The 21,659-nt window shown below is 42.7% G+C and overlaps 2 protein-coding genes across 2 annotated transcripts in view; one reads left to right on the top strand and one right to left on the bottom strand.

The window, feature by feature from the left end:
• Positions 1-21,659, top strand: part of LOC140722122 (uncharacterized) — a 129,585-nt gene that overhangs the window by 94,459 nt on the left and 13,467 nt on the right. The gene's annotated exons all lie outside the window — the stretch shown is intronic.
• LOC140722090 (uncharacterized) lies at positions 8,606-11,552 on the bottom strand (the record flags this gene model as incomplete). Its single annotated transcript, XM_073036882.1, has 1 exon — positions 8,606-11,552. A coding segment is annotated over one exon (1,377 nt), but the record flags the coding sequence as incomplete, so codon positions are not given.

The following is a 21,659-nucleotide window of genomic DNA, read 5'->3' as shown; positions in this document are numbered from 1 at the left end:
CAATGGTGTGTTAATGAGAGGTAGCTAAGAGATGTAGATTAAAACATGATTAAGCCAATTGATAGGAACAAAAGGGACATGATGTACGTGCAGTGTATGCAGTATGCAACTAGAGATTGCTATAAAAGCTGCAGTGTCCGGGGATCGGGGGGCAATCAGCGACTAGCTCAATGACTGTCTCAGCTTTGATTTGCAAATTAAAGTTTAACCCTTCTTGAAGAATCTTCTGCGTCTCCTGGTCATTTGTGAAGATCGAAAAACCACGACATAATTGGCGACCCAGATGGGACCGGATAGAGACCTGCGGAAGGGAAACGGCAGATTGGGAACGCTTCCCGGTCCTCTAGGGACCCCCACAAGGCTAACAGAATTAAGGGTGCACCCAAACAAAACGAAAGCGCTTTTTGCGACAATTTGGACTAAGAATTCGGTTGGCTTTGGGGAGGTCTTGGAGTCTCAGAAGTGTGGAACCACTGCCAAAGAATCTGGCAGAATTGGGGGTTAACAGAGGAGGCTCAGAGGATTGCTCAAGAACACTGCAGTGAGGGTAAGTACAAATAAGTTAATACGTTAAGAAAAAGTCCACGTGGTGTTGGTAAATCCCTGTGGGTACCGCTTCGTATGAAAGGAAGGGCTGAACGGGCAGGGAAAGTAGAATAGAATTAGAGTAGAAAGTCCTCGTGGATACCGCCTTAAGAGATAAGGGTCTGCCCGGGCGAGGTGTTAGAATAGAATTAGAGTAGAAAGTCCTCGTGGTTACTGCCTTAAGAGATAAGGGTCTGCTCGGGCGAGGTGTTAGAATAGAATTAGAGTAGATAGTCATCGTGGTTACTGCCTTAAGAGATAAGGGTCTGCTCGGGCGAGGTGTTAGAATAGAATTAGAGTAGAAAGTCCTCGTGGTTACCGCCTTAAGAGATAAGGGTCTGAATGGGCGAGGTGTTAGATTAGGCGTAGAATTAGAGTAAGTTATAGGAAGAAAAAGGCCACATGGTGTTAGACTAGGACTAGGTGTAGAATTAGAGTAAATAGTATTATCCAGTAAACAAACTGTGAATCTCTAAAATACCTTAACAAGAGAGAATAACATGACAGGTAAAGGAACAGCATTAGAGATTCTGAGCAAAAAACTCCCATTAGTTCAAGATGAGATCACAAAAACTTCAGAAAAATGGGAAAAAAGAACCAAAAACCTGGTCACAAAGTGGCTAAAAGAAGGAACATTTGATGTAAGTTTGTGCGAAGAAATGGAGGGACTAATTAAAAGTTACAAATCAAAAGATAAATCTAAGAAAAGAGAGCAAAAAAGAGAACGAGAAATGGAAGTGCTAAAACTCTTCAGAACGGAGGGAGAAATGCTGAGGAGGACAGGTAGAATATTGATTACAAGCGAGGAAGACACTAAGGTGCTGGAGAAACAGCCTGTTAAAGAGAGAGAAGGGTACGGTGAGAAGTTGTCTTCGGCTCCGTACCCGGATGCGAAAGAAACAGAAAAACCCCCTCCCTATAATGAGGAAGGAACCCCTAAGCAGTGCCCCCTGCTGACGGGAACAGTAAACATGCAGGGAGAAGTCCAAGTTTGGGATAATGAGGAGGAAAAAGAAATACGAGAAGGAAAAAGCGGCGATATGGCAGGAGATACAGGCAGAAAGGATAAAGATAGAACAGGTACAGAGAGAAATGCAAAAACAGATTGAACGGATGAAATACTTGAGAGAGGAAAAGAAATATGAGGAGTATCGATTATACCATAGAAATAAACAGACTAGAAAAGGTGACTCATTGGAGGAGCAAGAGTTAAGTGGAGAGAGAGAGGATGTGAGAATTTGTGGGGAAGAGGTAGGAGGCAGAAGCCTAGAAGGAAAGAAGGAGGCAGTAGGAGAGCGACTTGCAGAAGTAGAGAGAGAGCCAGATAAGTTACTGAAAGGGGATTGCCAGGAGAGATGCGAAAAATATTCTAGGGGCCAACCAAGTATTGAATCAATACAGAAAGGAAGGACTCCACAGGGAGACCGAGGGAAGAGCAGAACCCCGGAGACATTTGTGTGGGAGGCAGTAAAGACATACCCAGAGACAGATGGGGAGTCAGGTGAGGAGGAAAGCCAGGGCAGGTGGGAAGGAGCAGGAAGAATGATGCCGTTGTTAGTTAAAGGATCAGGACAAGTGCAGTATATCCCTTGGGGATCCCAGGACCTAGAAGGTCTGAAAAACACTCTGCCCAATTTACATGAAGGAGCAGGGAAATGGATTAGAGCCTTTGAAGAAGAAACAGCGGGACGATTATTGGCTATGGGAGAGTTGAAGGCATTGTTGATAAGGCTGATGGGAACCTCCAAATTTAACGAACTAATGGAAATGGCTGGCATAGTAAACTCGAACGAACCAAGAACTGATGGAGATGGCTTTGACAGAGTGAGGCAGAGGGTATGGCAGGCCCTCAGAAAGCTTTATCCACCCAAAGTGGACCCCAAAGCCTTAAAAGGGGATCCACTGGGAGACACTGAAAACCCAGCAGCCTACGTAGAAAACCAGTTGAAAAGGTGGAGACTGGAGACTGAGCAAGAGGTGGAGAATAGCTTATTTATGACCTCACTGTTCCGACATAGCCTTTTGGATGCAATGCCACCACAAGTAAAATCCAAACTGGAGGAGGTGGTTGGGCTAACGTCAAAGACCCCACAAGAATTTAGAGTCCACGTAGTCCATGCGGTTGAGAAATACCGGAAAGACAAACAAAGGTTGGCTGAGCAGCAGGAAGAGGTGCAAAGAAAGTTAATACAAATGCAGCTTGAAGAACTCAAAAAGAAGGAAAAAGCGAAAAACAAAAAGATGCTGCCAACAACCACCGGTTCGAGTACAGCCATCGAGCTGGACAAAGCACTGCTATATGGAGGGAGCGGTCATACTGTAAGACAAGGGCTGGAAAACCCCATGCCAATAATTAACTTTGAGGGAGCGTTCCCACAAATGCTCTATCAGGAACAGACTAAATTCAAACAGCCCAGACAGGACTGGAAGTCCCAAGGAGGGGGACAGAGGAGCTATGGGCAAAGGAGACCAGTGAGAAGACAGTGGGAAAGAGAGGTAGAGAGATTGTGCTGGGAATGTAATCAGCAAGGTCACATGAGAAGAGATTGTCCGTTTATACTATGGCCTGTCACACACCAGCAGGAACCGATAAGAAGGGAACTAAGTTTAGCCAAGGACTAGCCCCCACCGGCCCAAGCGGACCTGTGAACCCCTATGCGAGGTTTTAGGGGTGCCCCGAGAACTTGAGTGGGAAGGGACATTACCCAATGATAACAAGGGAGGCAGATGAGGAACCCAGTGTTCAGGTTATGTTAGAAGGGCAACTGACACCAATGATGATAGATACTGGAGCCACGTACACTTGCGTACAGCCACAGTATGCCCTTCACCTTCCCATGTCAGGAAAGTTTATTAAGACGGTAGGGTTCTCGGGGAAAACACAGTTGACACAGTGCATGGCTCCAGTGTGTTTGAGAATGGGAAATAAAGAAATTGTTTTGCCGGTGCTAGTATTTAAAGGAACTCCGATTAATTTGTTAGGCAGAGATGCCTTATTGAAACTGAAATTAAAATTAGAATGCACCAGAAATGGGCTGAGTGTGGAAAGAGCAGGGGCTCAATTGATAGTGCGAGAAGACAAGAAGGCTAATGTCTTTTGGATAGGAGACATCACAGATCAGATTCAGGAAACCTGGGAAAAATGGAAAAAGGGCGTGCAGGCTATATTACCCAGGGTTGTAATGCCCAAATCTGAGCTACATTGTACAGTGATTTTTGACGAGACTCAGGGAGTTAGAGGAGAAATGGCACCTGGAGGCATGTGCCCAACAGCACCTGGAAGGGGAGGCGGTGATAATTGGAAAGCAAGGGGCAGCTTTACAAGTTAAGTGGAACACCTTTTTAGAAAAATGGTACAGGATACCGGAGGCGGCGCCCCACGTAACGTTGTTGGTAAATAAGGGATATCAGTCTAAAGACTTAGGACCTTTAGTTAAGAGTGCTGAAACCGTAACAATGTGGAGGAAAATCACGCCAGAGGTGTGGATATCAGAAGACAATAATTGTATTCAAATAATGGTAAGTGTAGATATGGTAGGGACAGTGAGGGAGGTCGAAATAACTCCCCAATCACACATGCCCGTGCTGGGAAAGGAAAGAGACCAGCAGAAACATAAAAGGTTAGATGAGTTGCCGTCTATTCTGTGGTCACAGCATGACACGGACGTAGGGAAAATAAAAACAGCTAGTCCGGTGGAAATAAGGCTGAAAAAAGGAGCAATTCCACCCAGGAGACCACAATACCCACTAAGACCAGAAGCGGAAGAGGGAATAGCATCGACAGTGCGGGGGTTGCTTGAAATAGGAGTGCTTAAAAGAACAAACAGTCCATGCAATACCCCGTTGTTGCCGGTCTTAAAAGCAGATAAATCTTAGTGGAGATTGGTGCATGATTTGCGAGCGGTAAACAATGTGGTAGAGGACTGGCCAGCGGTAGTCCCCAACCCACACACGCTTTTGACTAATGTTCCACCAGAAGCAAGTTACTTTTCAGTGTTGATTTGTGTTCGGCTTTCTTCAGCATTCCTCTGGCCGACCAGTGTCAGTATTTGTTTGCATTTACCTACAGAGGTGCTCAGTATACCTAGACCAGAATGCCGCAAGGATTTAAACATTCACCACACATTTTTAATCAGGTATTGAAGGCAGACCTAGAGGGCATGCCATTGGAAAGTACATTGTTACAATATGTGGATGACCTGTTGATTTGCTCCCACAGCGAGGAACAGTGTAAGCAGGACACTATAACTCTGTTAGAGAAGCTAGCGCACGGAGGACATAAAGTATCCAAAAAGAAACTGCAATTCTGCACACAGCAAGTGGAGTACTTAGGCAGGGTAATATCCAAGGGAGTGAAGGCGATAGCACCAGATCAGATTGAGGCGATAGCTAAGGTCCCAAAACCCCAGACTGTAGGGCAGATGATGACATTTTTGGGAATGGCAGGGTATAGCTCAGATTGGATAGGAGAATATGCTGAGATTGTGGCACCTTTAAGAAAGATAATGAAAGAAGCAGGACATACAAATTTGAAGAACGGCTTACAGTGGAATGGAGAGGCGGAGATAGCTTTCAATACTATTAAGCAGGAACTGCAGTCAGCACCAGCATTAGCTTTGCCTGACTACGAGAAGGTTTTTTATTTGTATGTATCCAATCGACAGGAGGGTTATGTTACAGTGGTTCTAACACAAGAGACAGGCACAGGAAAAGCAAAGCAGCCGATAGCATACTACAGTACGAGACTAGATGAGGTGGCTCAGGGGTTCCCACCCTGTTATCAGGGATTGGCGGCGCTGTACTATGCATATGAAAAAGCATCATCGGTAACCCTGGGCTATCCTGTAACTCTGTACACACACCACAAAGTAGCAGAATTGCTGGAAAAAGGGAAATTTGTGCTGACGCCAGCCAGGATAGCAGCGTATCAGATGCTATTGACATTTCCTGACATAACTATACAGAGATGCACTACCAGTAATATAGCCGATTTTGTCCCTTTAGACTATGAAGGAGAACCCCATGATTGTGTAGGGAAGACGATGGCATTTGCCAGATTGAGAGCAGATTTACGGTCAGAACCACTAGAGGAGATAGATAAAAAGGTTCTGTTCGTAGATGGCTCTTATTATACGGATTATGATGGAAATCACGCAGGATTCTCAGTGGTGCAGCAGGATCAGTCGAGCTATAAGATTATTAGGATGGAGTCCTGTCCCCAACCGTGTTCCGCCCAACTAGCAGAACTCAAAGCCCTGACAGCTGCGTGTGAAATGATGAAAGGTGAGAAAGTAGACATCTATACTGATTCAGCATATGCTCACGGAGTATGCCATTTGTTCGGGGCAGTGTGGAAGCAGAGAGGTTTTAAAAAAAGTAGCGGAGATCCCATACAACATTGTCAGCAAATTCTAGACTTGATAAAAGCCATAATGAAACCTCAAGCATTGGCTATAGTAAAGTGCCAGGCACATAAAAAAGGAAACGATGTAATAACAAAGGGAAATCAAGCTGCAGACGAGGCTGCTAGAAAAGCGTCCGGATGTACGTCAGCCGTCATTGCCCCCCAGGTAAGCCTAACTCCAGAACCTGAGGTAGAGGACCTAATTGAAATACAAGGTAAGGCAACTTTGGCAGAACAGACAATGTGGAGAAAAAGGGGGGCCAAGCAGAACCCGGAAGGCTTGTGGAGCACGGAAGACGGTTTGTTGGTAGCGCCCACCCCTCTACTGACGATTCTGATTTCAGAAGCGCATGGGATGGACCATTGTGCAAGGGGGGAAGTGATAAGGAAAATAAAGAAGGATGGTTTTTGGTCACCTTATTTACAGGCTTCAGTGGACTTTGTCTTATCACAGTGCGAGGTATGCGCACAAAATAATGCTCGGAAGGGAATTACAACCCCAATAGGTCACATTCCTGTACCTGAAGGACCATTTAAACATCTAGTGATTGATTATGTAGACATGATAAAGACAGTGAGAGGTAAAAGATACATGCTGGTAGTAATTGATCGATTTAGCAGATGGGTGGAGGTGGTACCTTCAAGAGATCAAGGGGCAAAGACAGTGGTAAAATTTCTGACAAATAAAGTGATCCCAAGGTTTGGAATACCTACAGAAGTTAGCTCAGACAATGGTTCAGCTTTTATCCAGAAAGTGGTCAAAGTGGTACTACAGGCGCTGAGGATAAAGCAAAGATTTGGATGTGTATACCACCCTCAGTCGCAGGGCATGGTAGAGAGAATTAATGGAACCCTGAAAGCCAAACTAAACAAAATTTGTGCAGACACTAAACTTAATTGTGTCAATGCTTTACCGTTAGAATTGATGAGTTACCGCATGCAAACTAATCGAATAACATGCCTGACACCGCATGAGATGCTCACTGGGAAGCTATCATACCTGTGATAGGGGTAAGCAAAAATGTTGAATGGATAAACTATATATACTACAATCAACAGAGATTCATCAACTACACCGATGATGCACTGGAGGCCTTAGGGCAACAGCTGGATGCAACTAGGAGGGTGACGTGGCAAAACAGACAGGTACTAGATTGGCTTTTGGCAGAGAAAGGGGGTGTGTGTGTAATGTTTGGAGAACAATGCTGCACTTTTATACCGAACAATACTAGCCCATAAGGGCCTTTCACCAGAGTAATGAATAAGTTAAAGAATCTGCGGACGGAGGTCAAACAGAATGCAGGGTTCGGACATCAGTTCTTTGATTGGTTGGAAAGTAGACTCGGAGGATGGGGAGCATGGCTGACTAAAATAGCAATAACTGTCAGTATTATATTGTTGAACTGTGCGCTTGTGCTGTGCTGTTTTCTTCCTTGTCTCAAATCTCTTGTAGTGCATGCTGCAACCAAACAATTTCCGATGCTCGTGGCAATTACTGAAGCAAGCTTAGTGGAGAAAGAAACACCAAAAATGTATCGTTACAGCTTACAACACCTGCAGGATGAACAAGAGCAAAACAACAGTGTGGAAGTAAATTGTAAGGGCTTCTGAGTCTTTTTCCCTGTCTCAGGTACAGAAGGACAGGTTTTTGGCTCAGCAGCCCAGGGTAACAGGGAGAGAATACTTTGAGGTCTTGGCGCAGAAAATTATAGTTTAACCCAAGATTTGGGAATAAGTGCTTGAGTTTATTGGGGCTTTTGTGCGCAGACTCTTCGTCTTTTCTCTGTGTGAGACCCTCTGGGTCTCAAAGGGGGGATATATTGGAGTATAAAAGTTGAGATTATTTGATGTGTAACCAAAACTATGTAGTCAGCTTTGAACCTTGCTATTTGCTATGCATGTACCCAATTTAATAGGAGAATGAAATCTTAAGAATGTAGAAGACAATGGTTTGTTAATAAGAAGCTAAAAGACGTAGATTATGTAGTCTGAGTTTGCTATTTGCTATGCTTGTACCCAATTTAGTAGGAGAATGAAATCTTAAGAATGTAGAAGACAATGGTGTGTTACTGAGAGGTAGCTAAGAGATGTAGATTAGAACATGATTAAGTCAATGGGTAGAAACAATAGTGGCGGATGTACGTGTGGTACGCAACTATAGACCGATTGCATATGCTAATGCAACTAAGCCAGGAGATTGCTATAAAACATGCTATGTCCAAGGATTGGTGGGCAATCAGCGACTAGCTCAATGACTGTCTCAGGTTTGATTTGCAAATTAAAGTTTAATACTTCTTGAAGAATCTTCTGCGTCTCCTGGTCATTTGTGGGGCACGAAAAACCACGACAAAATTATCCAATGACAGAAATGTTCTTTCTTGTGAGTCTGGAAGAGAGATTCTCATGGCCTTTTGCTGGGGAGAGATGAGAAGACGTGAATGGAGAGAGTGGGCCCTTTTTCTTTCTTTTTGTTTTCTTTACTAACCCTATAATCAAAGTAAGAATTATAAATCTTAATAGTTTAATCACATATTATGTACCATTTGTTACTTCAGGTGTCACACAGACGCAAACCTATAAAACTACCAGCAACAATTGAACACACTTGGAGTCTGGTTTTGCAGTTAACAAACACTATTTTATTGGTAACTACTAATAATAGTGAACTTAAACCAGATAATCCAAGGGTTAGCAATGTTATGCATATATAGGTGTGAATACAGGTTTCCCCCGGTATCTGAAGGTAGAGCGTTCCTATGAAACCGTTTGTAAACCGAAATGTCATGAAGCGAAGAAGCAATTACCATTAATCTAAATGAGAAAAGATTTTGGACGTTCCCAGACCCAAAGAATAACCCACCAAATCATACCAAATAGCACATAAAACCTAAAATAACACTAACCTATAGTAAAAGTAGGAATGATATGATAAATATACACACTATATAAAGTAGAAATATTGTATTTACAGTGTAGTTTCACTGAAAATCGGGAAGATAGTGAACTGAAATTGATTTGGAGAGAAAAAGAATCGGCACGTGCACAGCTATGCACGTACACACATGCGTACACAACTGCCGCACAAGGCTTCACGGTCATGGTAGTCTTTTTCGGGGTAAACTCACATATAAAGGAGGCATCATCTTTATCGTAAAAGCGAAAATCCTCTTTGGTCAGCAAAAACAGGTACTAATGTAGGTCTTTCGTAACAGTGAGCTGTCGTAAAGCGAGCGTCCCAAAAACGGGGGCCACCTGTATATAAAATCCAAACCTAGGTGGTAAACGGCATAGTCTTACGATGATGTGGTAGATTCAATTTAGTTCACAAGATTGGGGGGGGGGGGGAGAGGAGGGAGGGAGGGAGGGAAGGAGGGAGAGGGAGATGTAATCCAAGTAAACAAGTGTTGTTGACCTTTTCCAATGCCCATCAAATCTTCCAAGTTAGCCAGAGATGACCAACTGAAGAGCACCTTCTTCAAGAGAAAATCTACCAACCCAGTCAAGGGTTAGACTCACCGGTAGATTCCACAGGGCCGCTCTTACACGCACTAACAGCCACAGATCGACTCTTCTTTATCGATCCTCAAATCCCACCCTGCTAGAAAGTCCAACTGGCAGAAACTTTCATCACTTGCCTTCGTGCGTCCGCGTGTCCTGCGAGAAAAGCAGTTACGTGTGTTTAAATACCGTTGTGCTGAACACCAGCTGTCCATCATGTAGCTCCGCCCCCTCTCTCTGTAAGAAGTTGCTTGTTTGTTCTGTGTCGGTAAAGGATCATTCTGACCTTGCTTAACCACAGAGAGTATAAACATTTGCTGGTCACCATAGCAACCCAGCACTTCTGCAGAAATCCAACAGCGTGTCCAAAGTCAGTCTCGGTTCTCTTTGCATTTTAAAGAGATAGTCCATAGAAAGTATGAACCCCAGGGGCAGATTACACAGGGGACACATCGCACAGTATCCACACAAACGAGATTCTTCAGTTTGGCCAGACTGGGGTGGGGGGGCTATAAACCCCTCTGTTAAGCTGCCAGCAGAAATGAGAGCTACATAAGATTAGATGACTGAGTGAATCGCTTCCTACATTCACAGCAGGTGAACGGCCTCTCCCCAGTGTGAACTCAATGATGCACACTGGTTGATTTGGCTGAGAGAATCTTTTCCCAAAGTCTGAGCAGATCGGTCTCTACCTAGTGTGAAGTCGCTGGTGTGCCTTTAGGATGGATGACTGAGTGAATCCTTTCCCACAGTTTGAGCAGGTGAATGGCCTCTCTCCAGTGTGAACTCGCTGATGTACCTTCAGATGGGATGATGCAGTGAATCCCTTCCCGCAGTCTGAGCAGGTGTACGGCCTCTCTCCAGTGTGAACTCGCTGATGTATCTTCAGATGGGATGATGAAGCGAATCCCTTCCCACAGTCTGAGCAGGTGATTGGCCACTCTCCGGTGTGAACTCCCTGGTGTGCCTTCAGTTGAGATAACTGAGTGAATCCTTTCCCACAGTCTGAGCAGGTGAACGGCTTCTCTCCAGTGTGAATTCGCTGATGTACCTTCAGTTGAGATGACTGAGCGAATCCCTTCCCACAGTTTGAGCAGGTGAATGGCCTCTCTCTGGTGTGAACTCGCTGATGTACTTTAAGTTGAGGTAAATCAGTGAATCCCTTCCCGCAGACTGAGCAGGAGAACGGCCACTCTCCGGTGTGAACTGACTGGTGTTTCAGTAACTTATATGACAAAGTGAATCCTTTCCCACAGTCTGAGCAGGTGAATGGCCTCTCCCCAGTGTGAACTGACTGGTGTCTCAGTAAGTGAGCTGAAGAAGTGAATGCATTGCCACAGTCCGAGCACGTGAACGGCTTCTCCCCAGTGTGAACTTGTTGATGTACCTTTAGTAGAGATGATGAAGTGAATCCCTTCCCACAGTCCGAGCAGGTGAATGGCCTCTCCCCAGTGTGAATTCGCTGATGTACCTTCAGTTGAGATGACTGAGCGAATCCCTTCCCACAGTCTGAGCAGTTGAATGGCCTCTCTCCGGTGTGAACTCGCTGATGTATCTTCAGTCGAGATAATTCAGTGAATCGCTTCCCACAGTCTGAGCAGGTGAACGGCCACTCTCCGGTGTGAACTGACTGGTGTCTCAGTAACTGATATGATGATGTGAATCCCTTCCCGCAGGCTGAGCAGTTGAATGGCCTGTCCCCAGTGTGAACTGACTGGTGTCTCAGTAACTGAGATGACTGAGTGAATCCTTTCCCACAGTCTGAGCAGGTGAACGGCCGCTCCCGAGTGTGAACTCGCTGGTGAGCCATTAGGTTAGTTGACTGAGTGAATTCTTCCCCACAAATTCCACAGATGACCAGCCTCTGCCCAATGTAAACTGATTGGTGTGTCCAGAGGTGGGATGACAGACTGAATCCCTTCTCACACACAGAACAGGCTAATGGCCTTGTCCCAGTGTGAACTTGCTGATGTACCTTCAGTTGAGATGACCAAGTGCATCCATTCCCACTGTCTGAGCAGATGAATGGGCTCCCCCCATGTAAACTAACGGGCGTGCCATTGGGTCAGATGATCGAGTGAATCCCTCCCTACAGTCTGAGCAGGAAGGATGATCGACTGAATCCCTTGCTGCACTTCTTAAATATCTGGACAGAGACAACAAAACTGGCGTGTTATGTTCGAGATTCCCGTAGGCAAATTCCTTGTCATTTTTAACCTGTAAGAAGATTTACAAAATTCATCAATGGGTGCAGGGCATTTCTAATAAGATCGCTTGAGTTGTCAAGGTGTCAGCTGGCATCACACTGTTACAGTGAAGAGTTGGAGAGAGAAATCATGTTCTAACTGGGCACGGTGCTGGTATCTGGAATGACCATCAAATTCTCTGATGCTTTTCCTGTCTCTGTAAGAATGGGGCATTTCTGCTATCTCCGATCTGTGACCTGGCTCAGTTTGACTCTCTCCATTGGTATTATTCCCTGTTCCCACTGAGCTGCATGGGTTCCTGGCCCCACAGTAACTGAAACACTCTCACACAAGTAGCCTGCAATCCGTTCCATGCACCCACAACTCTCACTGTAAATAAAGTTACCCCTGACATTCCCTCCTTATCAACTTTCAAGCACCTTAAAAATATGCTCCCTCACGTTCGCCATTTCAGCACTGGGGAAAAAACCTCTGGCTATCCACATGATCAGTGTCCCTCATCATCCTATACATCTGAAAAAGGCTCGAAACATAAACAAAGATATTATACATTTCTTTGAGGATTTGTTGGGAATAGACAACATTATGACAGTATAGATAGGGTACAGGTAAGCAGCTATTTCCACTGAGGATGGGTGCGATAACAACCATAGGTCATGGGTAAGTGGGGAAGTGAAAATTTAATGGGAACATTTGGAAAAGCTCTTCACTGAAATGGTCGTGAGAGTGTGGAATGAGATGCCAGAACAAGTGGTGAATATGAGCTCGGTTTCACCACTTAAGAGAAGTTTGGATGGGAGCCTGGATGGTACGGGTATGGAGGGTGATGGTCCCGGTGCAGGTAGTTGCATTAGCCAGTTTAAATGTTTGTTTGGCATTGACTGGATTGGGCAAATAGCCTGTTTCTGTACTGAACTTCTCCATGTTTCTGTGACAGACAAGCTGGCCAAACTTGTTTGGAAGGGAAAAGGTAGGAGTGACAACGGAGCAGCAATGGCTGGAGTTTCTGGGAGAATTCAGGAGCTGAGTGATCGGTACATCCCAAAGAAGTGGAAGCATTGTAAAGGCAGGAAGACACAACTGTGGCTGAAATGAGAAGCCAAAGCCAACATAAAAGCCAAAGAGAGGGCAAACAAAAGAGCAAAAACTATTCGAAGCTTTTAGAAACCAACAGAAGATGATTAAAAATAAGTCAGTTGAGCTCGGGGGTGGAATTATGATACTGTTACGTATCCAGGCAACAATAAATATAGATGAGATAGGCAAGGGTTTAACAACAAATAACACGTTTATTAAACACTGAAACAAACCCCCTCAAAAGTAAACAAACCCAAACGTAATCGGAACTCAGCTGCTGTGCGGCAGATTCACAGTTCTTAATAGCGCTGCATGTTCAAACAGTCTTTAAAGCAGTATTGAAAAAAAAAGTTCTTTAAAACGGTATGCCGAAAGTAAACAGTTCTTTAGAGCGATATGCCAAAAGTTCAAAAGCTCACAGTCCTTTTAAAAGGGAGAGACTTTTTAAGGCGATTTAAATTCTCTTCCACGTCGATGTCCTTCGATTCCCCGGCGTCGAACTTTCCCACGAAGAATTTTATAAAATATAACGGCTTAAAGGTACTGACCTTTCTTCCCACACTATTCTCAATCCTTTCTGGTCAACCCAGGGATTAACAGCGAGAATAGTCAACGAAATCCTTCCGAATGAGGATCAAACAAGGTCGAACTTTTCCACCTTCGAAAATCGGTTCTCCTCGATTTTTACCTTCCAAACTTTTCTTCACTCTCCACGGCAAAGAAACCGTTGGCAGTGACCTTTTAAACTTTAGGCATTATATAGAACTTCATTTTTAACTAAACTGCGTCATCACATTAAATCACGCAGTGACATGAAGTCATCTTGGCAAATTCCGCCACGAACTGCCCCACCTGACAAGGTGGGTCTTCCTTTTATACCCTGTAGAAAAAACCTGTCACATGACTTCTACTGGCGGGAAAATGACATCACTCCACCATCACAAGACCATTACCTCATGTCCAGTATAACTTCAACCCCAGTCACGTGACAAGGGTACCACTGTCACGTGTCACGGGTACGTAACACCTCCCTCCAAAAAAAGACATTTTTGGTCTGACAAGAACAAAAATTTTAACAATCACTTACAAGAAAAACAAATGTATAAATTATATAACATACACAATATACAATACAGTAGGAGTGTTACAATAAAAAAAACACTCAAAAAAAAATATTACATTGTACATTCAACATCGAGATAGACAATCAGCAACCACATTATCTTTACCTTTAATATGAGTTATCACAATATTGTACTCTTGAAACATCAAACTCCAATTTAACAATCTTCTGTTTTTGTTTTTCATCTTACTCAGAAAAACTAACGGATTATGATCAGTGTAAACAATAAGTGGTTTTTGAGTTGTACCAACATATACCTCAAAATATTCTAAAGCTAAAACAAGAGATAACAATTCTTTCTCTATTGTTGAATAGTTTCTTTGATGCTTATTAAATTTCTTAGAAAAGTAAGCTACTGGATGATCAACCTCATCACCCTCATTCCTTTGCATCAATACTGCTCCCGCAGCTTCATCACTAGCATCTACAGCTAATGAAAAAGGTTTTTCAAAGTCAGGTGCCTTAAGCACAGGTTGTTGACATATCATTGTTTTCAATTTTTCAAATGCTTCCTGACAAAACACTGTCCACACAAACTTCACATTCTTCTGCAGAAGATTAGTTAATGGAAGGGCAACATTAGCAAAATTCTTACAAAATTTTCTATAATATCCTACCATTCCCAAAAATCTTCTGAGAGTTTTTTTCCCCGTCGGAGTGGGAATCTCTAAAATTGCCTGAACTTTTGCCGGAACAGGAGCTACCTTACCTTGACCTACAACATAACCAAGGTAAGTCACAGTGGCATGTCCAAATTCACTCTTGGCTAAATTAATAGTCAAGTTAGCTTTTGAAAGCTTTTCAAACAATTTCTCCACCGCAATAATGTGTGCTTCCCAAGTATCATTTCCTGTCACTAAATCATCAATATAAGCATCAGTATCTTTCAATCCCTGAATCACAGAATTAATCATCCTCTGGAAAGTACCTGGGGCATTCTTCATCCCAAATGGAAGAACATTATACTCATATAACCCAGATGGAGTTACAAATGCAGAAATCTCTCTACCTCTGTCCGTTAATGGAACACACCAATACCCTTTCAATAAATCAATCTTTGTAAGGAACTTTGCTTTCCCAACTTTATCTACACAATCATCTACTCTAGGAATTGGATATGCATCTGTTTTCGTTACAGCATTCACCTTCCTATAGTCCGTACAAAACCTAATACTACCATCAGGTTTTGGCACCATAACACATGGCGAACTCCAATTCGAGTTAGAATGTCTAATAATATCGTTCTCTAACATGTATTCAATTTCTTTCTCAGCAAGTTCACATTTTTCCATGTTCATTCTATATGGATGTTGTTTAATAGGTTTGGCATCTCCAACATCTACATCATGTGAAACTATAGTAGTCCTTCTCAGAACATCTGGAAACAAATCCTTATACTTAAAAATCAATTCCTTCATCTGTTGTTTCTGCTCTAGCTGTAAATGTGCTAATTTCTCATCCATATTTTCCAGAATGGTCGAATTAGGTAGCCTAACAGAAACAATGTTAGATTTAGAATGAAAGTCAGATGAATCATCTATCATGTTCCCAGTTAAATCAAACTCATTCTCACTAACCACAACAGTCACAGTATCAGGTTGTTTCTCAAAATATGGTTTAATCATATTTATGTGGCAAAGTTGTGTTGACCTTCTACGATCTGGAGTTTTTATTACGTAATCCACATCATTGATTCTAGACACAATTTCATAAGGACCATGAAATCTAGCTTGAAAAGGATTTGTCTGCACTGGGAAAAGAACCAACACCTTATCTCCAGGCTTAAACATCCTCATCCTAGCTTCCTTATCATACCAAGTTTTAATTTTCTCCTGAGCCAACTTTAAATTTTCCTTGGCTAAGCTACAAGCTTTATGTAACCTGTCCTTAAATTTCAAAACATAGTCCAACAAATTAGTATGCACTTCCTTACTAATCCACTGTTCCTTCAATAAAGCTAAAGGTCCTCTAACTCTATGCTCAAACACAAGTTCAAATGGACTAAACCCTAAAGAATCCTGTACCGATTCCCTTACTGCAAATAAAAGTAAGTTTATACTCTCATCCCAGTCACTTTCATTTTCCACACAATATGTCCTAATCATATTCTTGAGAGTAGAATGAAACCTCTCCAAGGCACCTTGCGATTCTGGATGGTATGCAGACGAAGTGATTTGCTTAGCTCCCAATTTATAAACTATCTGTTGAAACAATCCAGACATAAAATTACTACCTTGATCAGTTTGTATTTCCTTAGGCAATCCAAAATAAGTAAAGAATTTTATAAGAGCCTTCGTCACAGTTTTAGCTTTTATATTCCTAAGTGGTACTGCCTCTGGAAACCTAGACGAAGTACACATGATAGTCAACAAATACTGATAACCAGTTTTTGTCTTTGGTAATGGACCAACACAATCTACAATAACTTTAGAAAACGGTTCACCAAATGCTGGAATAGGTTGTAATGGAGCTACTGGTGTAACCTGATTTGGTTTACCCACAATTTGACAAGTATGGCACGTCTTACAAAACATCGCCACATCTTTTCTTAAACCAGGCCAGTAAAAATGTTTTAAAATCTTGTCCACAGTTTTCCTTACCCCTTGATGTCCACCTAAAGGCACACTATGAGCTAAAGTCAAAATCTCATTCCGATAAACTTTAGGAACAACTACCTGATAAACAACATTCCATTCCTCACTTGCAGGAATTGTAGGCGACCTCCACTTCCTCATCAACACTCCTTTTTCCAAGTAATATCCTACTGACACCTTCTCAATTTCACTACCTAGTAAAGCTTGTTCCCTTAATTTTACAATCTCAGGATCTCTATTCTGCTCTGCTATCAACTCCTTCCGAGACAGAGATAAATCTTCATAGTCAGACTTACTCCCAGAATCTTGTTCAAACAACGAAGGTAAGAAAGTCTCTGACACATCCTCAAAACTCACATCCTGAGTTGAACAGTCATGAGTAACAACCTCATTCTGCACATCAATCTTTTTAGCCATAGCTCTAGTCACAACACAGGAAGAATCTGTGTTAGAATTCACCTCTGGTTCCTCTGATTCCATTGTCAAATGCACTTCAGGAAAAACTTGTCCACCTGCCAAGTCATTACCTAACAAGAAAGAAATACCCTTCACAGGTAAGCTATGCTGTAATCCTACTTTAACAAATCCTGTAACTAACCCTGACTTTAAATTTACTTCATGTAAATGTACAGGCATAAAATCACTTCCAACACCTCTTATGTAATTTACCTCACCAGTATCACTCTCTTCATTAAACTTCAACACACTATCTAACATCAGTGATTGAGAAGCTCCAGTATCCCTAAGAATTTTTATTGGCACCAGAGTAGATCCGTCTTTCAAGGATACAAACCCTTCAGTTATAAAGTGATCATATCCCTTTCTAACTTTGTCAGACTCTAACAAATCCTCATTTGTGTTTACCAAACCCTGTAACTTTACAGGTGCTTCAGTATGTTGCACACAAGCATCTGGAACTGCTTCCTTCTCTTTCTTTTTCAATTTGAAACAGTTAGCTATTACATGGCCAGGCTTCTTACAATAGTTACAAATAAGACCAAACTGTCTTTCCTTCACAGGTTTACCTTCCTCCTTACCTTTCTCATTAACCTCTGATTTAATTTCTAATTTACCTGGAGTCTCCATATTATTTTTCCTCTTGAAAATTCTACCCTGAAGAAATTTATTCTTATGGATTAAAACATACTCATCAGCTAATCTAGCACAGTCCTGCAATTTATCAGTATCCCTCTCATTTAAGTAGGTCCTTACTTCAACAGGAATGCTTCTTTTAAATTCCTCCATTAAAATCAGCTCTCTCAATGTATCATAGTCCTCATTTACATTTTTAGAAGAAACCCATCTCTCAAAACACATAGCTTTATCATAGGCAAATTCCACATAAGTCTTTTCCACAGACTTTTTCAAACCCCTGAATCTTTCTCTATATGCTTCTGGGACCAATTCATATGCTTTGAGAATATTTGTTTTCACAATATCATAATCTAATGCTTGCGCAGCAGTTAAAGCTGTGTAAACTTGTTGTGCCTTGCCTTTAATCACACTCTGTAACAACACTGACCATTTATCTTTCGGCCACTCTGACATCCGAGCAATAGTTTCAAAATGTTGAAAATATCTTTCCACTTCTGTTTCACTAAATGGAGGGACCAATTTAATTTCTTGGCTAGCAACAAACGGTTTTCTAGAATCAGAAGACTGATTCTCAGACCTTAAATTCTCCATTGCATATTTAAACTCTCTCTTTTTCTGTTCAGATTCCAATTTATAACGCTCCAACTCTGCTTTACTTTGTTCCAACCTCATTTGTTCAATTTGCAACTGCATCTCCAGATTACTTATTGGAAACGATTCTAAATTCGATTCATCAAAATCACCCGAAGCCACAAAATGTGATGCGATCTTTCTCTGTATTACAGCCTTTGATGTAGTCGCCAAAATACCTTTAAGTTGCAATCTCTTAGCAATCTCAGATACTTCAGTTTTTTTCGCCTTCGCTAACAAATCCGCGTCTGGCGAATCCAGAAACTCATCAATATTCATCGTTGCCAAATACCACTCACAAGCCAATCAAACAAAAAAACCCGAGCAATCCCCGTTACCAAAACACCGATTCAAAATTCAAAAAACATTTTAAACTCAAACGATCCAAATCCCGGACGAGCCCCCATAATTAATGTTACGTATCCAGGCAACAATAAATATAGATGAGATAGGCAAGGGTTTAACAACAAATAACACGTTTATTAAACACTGAAACAAACCCCCTCAAAAGTAAACAAACCCAAACGTAATCGGAACTCAGCTGCTGTGCGGCAGATTCACAGTTCTTAATAGCGCTGCATGTTCAAACAGTCTTTAAAGCAGTATTGAAAAAAAAACAGTTCTTTAAAACGGTATGCCGAAAGTAAACAGTTCTTTAGAGCGATATGCCAAAAGTTCAAAAGCTCACAGTCCTTTTAAAAGGGAGAGACTTTTTAAGGCGATTTAAATTCTCTTCCACGTCGATGTCCTTCAATTCCCCGGCGTCGAACTTTCCCACGAAGAATTTTATAAAATATAACGGCTTAAAGGTACTGACCTTTCTTCCCACACTATTCTCAATCCTTTCTGGTCAACCCAGGGATTAACAGCGAGAATAGTCAACGAAATCCTTCCGAATGAGGATCAAACAAGGTCGAACTTTTCCACCTTCGAAAATCGGTTCTCCTCGATTTTTACCTTCCAAACTTTTCTTCACTCTCCATGGCAAAGAAACCATTGGCAGTGACCTTTTAAGCTTTAGGCATTATATAGAACTTCATTTTTAACTAAACTGCGTCATCACATTAAATCACGCAGTGACATGAAGTCATCTTGGCAAATTCCGCCACGAACTGCCCCACCTGACAGGGTGGGTCTTCCTTTTATACCCTGTAGAAAAAACCTGTCACATGACCTCTACTGGCGGGAAAATGACATAACTCCACCATCACAAGACCATTACCTCATGTCCAGTATAACTTCAACCCCAGTCACGTGACAAGGGTACCACTGTCATGTGTCACGGGTACGTAACAATACTGTTATCATTAATGAGTCTTGGTAGCACCCAACAGTCTGAGGCATTTAGAGGAACAAAATATCGGGGGCCTCAATATCTCTTGAAATCCAAGATTCCCTGCACTAGTTACCTTTCAACATACAAACTCTACACTCTCAAAAATGTCACTTCTGAAGGCCTCCCGCTTACCAAGTACTCCTTTGCCAGAAAACGGCCTATCCCAAACAACACTTTTCAGGTCCTTTTGACAGCATCAAAACTGACCTTTCATCCCCTCTGTTCTGTTCCCCTAACTAACGAATCCCCTATCACCCGTTTGACTTTCCTCTGCCAGGTAATCCCTCCCTCCCCAACAGTTTCTAAAGCGGCTCACCTGGCTGTTGTGTGGGATGGCAACAAGAGTACTCTGTGATGGCTATTTAACTTCATTCCCTTTCATGTCTCTCAACCAGTTTCCTGTGTCCTGCACCTTAGGTGCAACTCACCTCCCTTCCTGTCATATCTATCACCCCTCCAACTGCTGGATGATCCAGAATTCATCCATTTTCAGCTCCAACTCCTTAAAGTGCAGCTGGACGCACATCTTGTAGGTTAGGGTGTCAGGGACACTGGAGTTCTCCCCACCTTCCGACCAATGTCCCCTCTAATTTGTAATGACCAGTGTGCACATAAATCTTGTACTGTGCATTCTCTTACCCAGTGACGACATGTGCACTGTGAATTTTATATAGAGAGGTATTCATTTTAACAGCCAGCAAATCACTGTCTGTAAGAACTGTGATCTCCTCTGGGCTCGATCCAGTTCATCTGCACTCTCACACCATGTCGCAGGCCTGTAACGGGTAATGAAGGATTTTCTCACCAGTGCTTTTGCACATTGTCCATAAGTGGTTTGCTTGCTAAATTATGCTTTAAAAAGTCAGATTTCCAAATATCACTCCAATTCTTCCCTCTTGTAAACTCTCCAACAACTTTTGCATCACCACAATACACACAGGTATCACCAGTTTCTGTATTGTACATAAATATTTCCCCTGAACCCTCCCCCAGGTGACTGACGGTGGTGAACTCAGTGATGGTAATTCCAATGAATATGAAGGGAAGGGCAGTAGTCTGTCTCACTGGAGTCTGGCACATTTGTGATGTGAAAGCTACTTGTTGCCCAGGGCAAAGGTTTTTGATATCATTATCTTCCCACAGAGAATGGTACAAAACATGTCGTCACGGGTAGAAAATTCCAGAACAAAAGGAGGTGGAACAAGCAACACACACAAAATGCTGGAGGAAATCAGCAGGCCAGGCAGCATCTATGGAAAAGAGTACTAATGCTGAGTTCCGCCGGCATTTTGTGTGTGTTGCTTGGATTTCCAGCATCTGCAGATTTCCTCTTGTCAGTGATCGGAGGTAGAACAAAGGTGATTTTCTCAACTGGTGATGTAAAAGATTTTGTTCCCTTTCTCCGAGTTCCTAATCCTTGCATTTGGATAGCTGGAGCTCAGCTCTGTCTGAGAGATCCATCGGTTCCAAATCCCTCATCAGCCGGAAGCTCCCCGGGGCCCGTGTACGGATCGTGGGGCTGAGAGAGAGGGAAGAGAGCAGGACTGTCCCAGAATTGCGGGTCACGGTTTTCGAAGTTCACAGGAATTATCCTGAAGTCGGTGTTTAAGATAAAAACACGGAAAATCGCTCTTACCTGCAACCGACATTTTCAAGGCCTTCAGTGTACTGAGCGCATGCGTGATACTCGGGGACGTCCTCAGCCCGACGCCTGCGCATTTCATCGGTGCCTCAACGACGGCGAAATTTTTAACTCATGGCCCTATGGGTAATCACGGTGCCATTAAAGATTTGTGCAGGCACCGGTTCAAGGTCCATACCTTATTGTTTTCGTGTGTATCGAAAAATCTGCAGCTGTTTTAACGCAGACAGCAGCTCCCATAAGCAATATACTCAATATCAACGTGTATCTAATGCCAAAGTAAAATGCAGTTATAAAACACAGGAGATTCTGCAGTTGCTGGAAATACAGAGACGCACACACACAAAATGCTGGAGGAACTCTGCAGTTCAAGCAGCAACTAAGCAGCGGAGTACACAGGCGAGGCATGCTGAAGAGGCTCGGTCTAAACGTTGTCTTTTTATTCCTCTTCACAATTGCTGCCTGACT

Source organism: Hemitrygon akajei, unplaced genomic scaffold (genome assembly GCF_048418815.1).
Source record: "Hemitrygon akajei unplaced genomic scaffold, sHemAka1.3 Scf000069, whole genome shotgun sequence".
In the NCBI taxonomy this organism is placed as follows: domain Eukaryota; kingdom Metazoa; phylum Chordata; class Chondrichthyes; order Myliobatiformes; family Dasyatidae; genus Hemitrygon; species Hemitrygon akajei.
The sequence above is the reverse complement of the archived record's forward strand: the minus strand, read 5'-3'. Positions and strand labels throughout refer to the sequence as shown.